Genomic DNA, 6874 nt, shown 5'->3' with positions numbered 1-6874 from the left:
TTTGCATATAGTTTTCTCTGAGTTTCTCAGGTACGTACATCTGACATTTAAGATCCATCCATTTAAAGTGCACTCCCTGCTTCTTTGTCTTTGAGGGTCAGAATGTTACAATTCCAGCACAGAACCAAGAAAGTTAAAAGCAATTCAGTGGAATGACCTTGAACTGTTCCAACTTTGCCACTTGCATTTGAATGGATGAAAACTTCACTTTCAGATGTGAACTTTGAATTTTGTAATTTATAGATTTCAAAATACCACATGTGACAGGATATTTCCTTATTTAGAGCCCAGAGATTTCTCTTTTAACTAAAAATCTCCAAAACTGAGAAGAAGCCAGCACCAACTGATTCTTTAAGGACCTCTACTGCAGCAATTAATTTCATCTCATCTCTTTGTGAATAAGAAGATAGAATGAAAATCTTGACATTTTCTACAGTTTTAGTTTTCCTCTCATTTGTTCATACTGCTTTTCAGACGCTCGGTGAGTCTATTTTTTACTATCCCCTTGCAAAAGTGGATGTGAAAGTGGGCATCTTTGTTATCTTGCTGGTTTCTCAGAATCTTAAAGATTTTCACATAGATTTACTGCTCTACATTTCATATTTCTGCTAATGGGAGCTGTCCACAGAAGTTTCCACAAAACAGAAACAGAGATGTTGATTTACTTTTAAAGAGAGGAGAATATTCAAAATGGGGTAAAGCTGAGAATCAGAAGTCAGGACTGAGTCACATCTGTGAATAAAGATTGCCTTTTGGGTACAACTTATTTATTGGTTATGTTTGCTACTATAAAGTAGATGGACTTCACAGTGTGCTCTATAGTCTTTGTCTATATGTGTGACAGGGTGACAAAAAATGAAAAGGATAAAGGAATTAAACAGGGTGTTGCAGGTGTATCTCCTAGCCTTAGTATGAGATTGTGTGGGATGTGTTGGAACTTGTGGATTGATGTAAGGTGTAGCAATGTGGCTGAGAAGAAGCCATTAAAAAAAATTAGAAATATTTGAGATTCAAGAACGGCTGTGGAAATACCATTACAGCAGTAAGAGTAAAGATAAGAGGGATACTCAAGGCTCTGAAGTTGGCCAAAAATAGATCCCAGCTCCCTTTTAAAGTAAGTATGATGATAATTTTCAAAGATGTGTTTATTTTATCTTTCCAAAAGCAGGCACTGCTCCATGTGAGCTGTGACAGCACCACCCTGTGCAAAAAGGGGGTCTCCCTCCTGCTCAGTGAGCTGGGAACCCAACCCAAAAGCAGAAACCTCACAGTTTCCAGCAAGAATTCCTATTATTAGATCAAAAATTTGATGAGGAATGACAGCTGGTACTTAAGGGGCTACACCAAGCACTTATTTACTGAGCAGTAAGAAATTAAAGATTTTATAATATTTAAAACTTTTTGCCTAAATGGACAAGGAAAGAAGAAACTAAGTCTCAGCTTCAAATTTAGATTTACAGAAGTGAAACTCCTATGTATTACTGAGCTGATCAAAGTAATACAGGGACCTTCTGGAAGAGGTCAAGAACTATTCTTTCTGTCACACCCTCCCAGAATTTTCCAGAGACTTTCTCCTCTGTTCACTACCCAACACTGGCTTGCCCTAACATCCACACTTGTCCTAAAAATTTACTTTTGTGTGTGGAGGGGAATCTCACTGCCTCTTGTGAGCTGTTCTCTCAGATGGACATGGCAGTGATGCTGCATCTCTCTTTCCAGGTGTGAATTTGAGGCGCAGAGGGCTGAAGGGCAAAACCTTGCTCTCATGTTCTATAGGTCCTAGAATATTCCTTGTAGTCCAAACTTCAATCCCTCATGACCCAAAGCCAGTGAGAGCTGCATGCTACACGACATTTTTAGGAGCATGCAGCTGTTTGCCCATGAGGATTTACTTTGTGTGTCACAGCAGAGCTGGAATTCTGGACAGCCCTTCCCAGCAGGATTTACTATGGATTACTACACCAGGCTGCCTGTAACCCTTTGGGAGTGTAAACTATTTTGTGTGGCACTCACAATGCACAGGCCCACACCTATAGTATCTATATAATATCTATATCTATGTCATTGTTCTTGTGACAATGCTTGTGATTTATTGTGCAAATTATGTTGACTTCTTATGATAGATGTGCTAAGAAAAGGATAGTGGATCAAGGCAAGGTAACAAGTCACCATTACATGGTTTTTAATTCCAAAAAAATCCCCAAACCATAACAGAACATGTAAATTCCAGAAGGAGCAAGGGTCACAGAAGGCTCACTCACTAACTCTATTAAGCACACTTGGGACCCCATGGAGATGTATATCACAGGAGCTAAATCTATAATGCATGAATGTGATGGCCAACTTCCAAATTTTCAGTAAAGGTCTCTTTTGGAATTCTTGAATGAAATGTGCATTTCAGAAGATAAAATTCCATTATTATAATCACATATTTGAAGCTGTCTTAATGTAGTTTATGTGTTCTTATTCGCCTGTATTATGTTCCTATGTATTTACTGAGCTGTACTTACTTTTCCTTCCCTGAATGAAATGTGTCTTGAAAATGCCATTTGATCCTTGTAAAAATTTGCAGCCTTCTGACATGAGTGAGATCAACATAGAATAAACACATGTTTCTCCTCACAAGCTCCCCTTACCATGTGCTCACCCTAACCAGTTATTCTGAATGTTTTGTTTTACAGACAAGGAAATATTCTTAATATTCAATGAGGATATTAAGTCCTGTTTAATTGCTCAGAGTTCTGAGGCAGTCACAACAGCTGCTTGCAAGAAAAGCAGTGATTTACAAAAATTCAGGTGGGTCTCTGATCATCAGTTAATGAGCATGGCATTTGCACAATGCTTGGGAGTGCCCAACAAGAGAAACCAGGCTAAAGTTTCTCTGTACCCATGCAACAAGAAAAGTGAATTCCAGAGATGGGAATGCAGAAATGCAGCCTTGGTGATCCAAGGGGAAGATTTATTTCTCAGTGCTGGCAAAAAAAAAGAAAATATTGTGCTGAAAACAAGATCAGAGGCAAAGGATAAATGGAAGATCTATGGTACCATGGATAATTTGTGCTCTCAAAGATACGAAGGTAAAGTTTAAAGGTTATTTTTGGTGCTTTAGTGAATCTACTTGTTTGCCCATCAAGATAGGGTCTTTTGTTTTCTCCCCTCCTTAGCCTAATACCAGCTTTTCCCCCTGACGCAATGGTGGGCTAGAGAATGATTTGTTAATTTATTCAGGCCCATATCACTCCATCCTAGAGAAAAACAGCTGCATAGGTTCAAACAGAATGCAGTATGTGCAAAAAATGTGCATATGTTTTGTTCTTTATTTTTAAAGCAAATGTGGATGTAGATCTTTTTTAAACTGTTAGTGTTAATCACTCTTCCCAGTGGTGCCTAGCAATAACACAATGGGCAGAAACTGAAGCACACAAAGTTCTGCTTGAACAAGAGGAAGAACTTCTTTTACCAAGCACTGGAACAGATTGTCCAGAGATGATGTGGAGTTTCCCTCACCAGAGATATTCAACATCCACCTGCACAGCATCCTGGGCCATGTGCTCTGGGATGGCCCTGCTTGAGCTGGGAGCTTGCACCACATGACCCTCTGTGATCCCTTCCAACCTGAACCATTCTGTGATTCTGTGACTTTACAATCAAAGCACTTTATTTAGCTGCATACTATTTCTACTGAGATTGTATTAGTATTATTGGATGAAAGGGAAAAATCTCTAAGTTTAATACATCAGTATTAAATGTAAGGAAATAAATCCATGCATAGTACCTTCGGTTGCCCTATGAAATTTCAGATGCCAAAAAATCCCACAACATTAGGCCACACGATGTGGAAGTTAAGACACATGATAAAAATATAGTATTATATTTAGAAAACTATATATGAGATAAAAATAAATATATTATATATTATATATTATATATTATATATTATATATTATATATTATATATTATATATTATATATTGTATAATATTATATCTGAGATACAAATTACTGCAGCTTTTCCATAGTTGTCTATAGCATGAAACCGCTCAATCTCTAGCTGGTAGAGCTGATGATGTACCCCAGAAGCAAAGGGTAAATTGTGAAACCTACCAAGAACTTCTGTGGAAGACATTGCTGGTGACAGCAGTTCCCCCATTACGCTGCTGTAACACTTGTCATGCTTTCTCCACGTAGTCTCATGGAGGGTACAGACACACATATTCACAAAGCTATATTCAAACTTCTCTTTTTCCCCCTCAGACATGTTTACACTGTTAGGAAATTCCAATGGAGCTCCGTGTGCCTTTCCCTTCCTGTTGAGTGGAAGATGGTATGCTGAGTGCACAGCTGCTGGCAGGTCAGATGGTTTGTTCTGGTGTGCAACAACGCCCAACTTCGATGAGGATCATTTGTTTGGGTTCTGTCCAGCTGCCAGTAAGTCCCACATGCTGACATAGACCCTCTAACACAACACTGCTACATAAATATATTAATATTGGGATCCTGTTAATAATGTTGAAGAGAAAAACCTTGCAGTGGCCTAAATTTTACCCAAAAAATGTCTTTTTCATGTAATAACGTTCCTGACAGAAGTAACAAATCTACTTGCTAACAGCCTACAGTAAGGTTGATAGTTATCAGGGTGGGTCCATCAGTAGTTAAGATTGAGGAAAAACCAGTGTGCTTTAAATATGACTCTCTTCAGCATAGAATCACCTGAAAATTGAGATGCCATTCTCAGTGGTGCTTTATTGCAGTCAGGCTCAAGAGTGAGCTGAGTATTTGAGGTGTGGCCCCACCAGTGCAGAATACAGAGGGGCAATCACTGCCCTGCTCCTGCTGGCCACACTGTTGCTGATACAGGCCAAGTGTGTTGCCCTCCTTGGCCACCTGGGCACTCTCTGTCTCATCTTCGGCTGGTTATCAACCAGCACCCCCAGGTCCATTTCCATTGGACACCTTTTCATCTTATCTTCCCCAAGCCTATAGCATTGTTAATGTGGTTACTCATGGCATAATTTCACAAGAAATGTTTCATTAGTGCAAATGTTTGCATTTCAGTTGTGTTCCAGCCAAGAATAAACTTGGGCATAGCCTATGAGCTTCTGAACAGGTTCTCAGGGTAGACAGTGACCAAGACACAGTTTTGATTTGTTGGCCTCTTTACAATATTCTTTTTCTCCTGGAGATTATTAAATTTGGAGGGAAAAGTGCAAATAAAGGGTGAAAGGCTTATCACTGATAATGTCAATGACACACCCTCTTTTCTTAACAAAAATTAAGATAACTTGTGGTCTGATCCTTAATTGCTCCAAAATGTTATTTCACAAACAAGCATGCAGTTAAATTTTGCTATAACACATTGTCTAAAATGTTTATTCCAAACGCAGAGACTAAATCACCTTTCTCTCACACAGACATTGACAGATTTTGGAGTACAGATCCTTTGACAGGAACCTACTACCAGATAAACCACCAGTCAGCTCTCACATGGCACCAAGCAAGGAAGAGCTGTCAGCAGCAGAATGCAGAATTATTAAGTGTCACGGAGATACACGAACAAATATATCTAAGAGGTGAACTAATAAGCAAGATTCAGTAAAAACTCTTTCAAAAGGCTTTTTTGACTGATTACAAATGTTTCAATGCTTTAATCACATTACAGGAAATAGCTGATGTAAGAAAATGGTATCTACACTAATTAGAAATAAAAAACCTACAGTACATTAAGCTTTTTATCTGTGGAACTTCAGTAAGTTGTGGAATTACTATCTGAAATTATTTATATTATTATTTTTTTAATATAAAAAATATCTAATGATTTCCAGCTAAATAAGCAAAAGTTAGATCAAGCTCAGAAAACACCAGAAAACTCCCAGAAAAGGGAATTAAAAGAAGAAACATTTTAGGAGACAGCCATTATATGGCAATTACATTATATGACATGTTCTATGATTTGTGTTATATTTTGTGTTAATAAATCAATATTTTTCATGTATACCTAATGAAATACTTGCTTTGAAATAGAATACAAATTTTATACAGATTATAGATTTATGCACACTGTAGAACAAAGGTCCTATATCAATTGCACCTCAAGAAAGAAAACGTATAACAGTCTTAATAATAGAAATTCAATCTTTCAATTTTCGAAGTTTATTGTTTATATTTAACTGTAGAATAGCATTAAATTCAGATAAAAAAATATGTAAAATAACATTTTTCAATTCTCTAGCCTCTATCTACAGAAAAAAACCTCTGAGTTTATTACCAGGAAACATGAATTCTGTACTGAACTTACCAATCACTAGGCATACTTTTACTATCTTCTACTAAACTTTAGAAATGCTAAGTTTTCCTAGCAAATCTCATTAGAATTAAATTCTTTTGGTTATCTAGATTTGATTGACAGCAAGAGATCCTCTCTCTGGATTGGGCTTAACAGTCTGAATCTCAACAGTGGCTGGCAGTGGAGTGGTGGCTTTCCCTTCAGATACTTTTCCTGGGCACCAGGTAGTAATCTTTTTAAACAATTTTTTTGAATTATAATCTGAGAATTATGCTTTTCTTCACTATATATAACTCACAGAATTTCAAGCAGAAGACCTCAATAACTTCATCTCCTATCAGATGCAGATAAAGTAAAATACCCTAGCTGAGCTGTATGGTACTGGGAATGCCTCCAAGCCAGTGAAATCCTCTGAGTCTCTACAACTTGCACAGGGTTATCAGACCCTGCATCCTGCAAGGACTCAGCTGCCAGTGAGCATTGCTCTTGCAAAGCCTTCCTCTTCACTTCCTAAGCTTTTTTACTCTTCTCCTCTCATTCAAGAGTTCATGGCACTGACAGGTTATCTTTGAAAGTCAATTATTGCCATGG

At 37.7% G+C, this 6874-nt stretch overlaps 1 protein-coding gene across 1 annotated transcript in view; it reads left to right on the top strand.

The window, feature by feature from the left end:
- Nucleotides 1–411: 411 nt before the first annotated feature.
- The window catches only part of LOC128935212 (macrophage mannose receptor 1-like), a 30860-nt gene continuing 24397 nt past the window's right edge, over nucleotides 412–6874 (top strand). The window contains exons 1-5 of the mRNA XM_054273359.1: nucleotides 412–481; nucleotides 2682–3077; nucleotides 4255–4428; nucleotides 5412–5570; nucleotides 6394–6507. Of these exons, the coding sequence (XP_054129334.1) occupies nucleotides 412–481; nucleotides 2682–3077; nucleotides 4255–4428; nucleotides 5412–5570; nucleotides 6394–6507 (913 nt within the window). The remainder of the gene's footprint in view (nucleotides 482–2681; nucleotides 3078–4254; nucleotides 4429–5411; nucleotides 5571–6393; nucleotides 6508–6874) is intronic.

Source organism: Melozone crissalis, unplaced genomic scaffold (genome assembly GCF_028551555.1).
Source record: "Melozone crissalis strain CALT ecotype California unplaced genomic scaffold, PUWL_Pcris_2 ptg000016l_1, whole genome shotgun sequence".
NCBI lineage: Eukaryota > Metazoa > Chordata > Aves > Passeriformes > Passerellidae > Melozone > Melozone crissalis.
The sequence above is the reverse complement of the archived record's forward strand: the minus strand, read 5'-3'. Positions and strand labels throughout refer to the sequence as shown.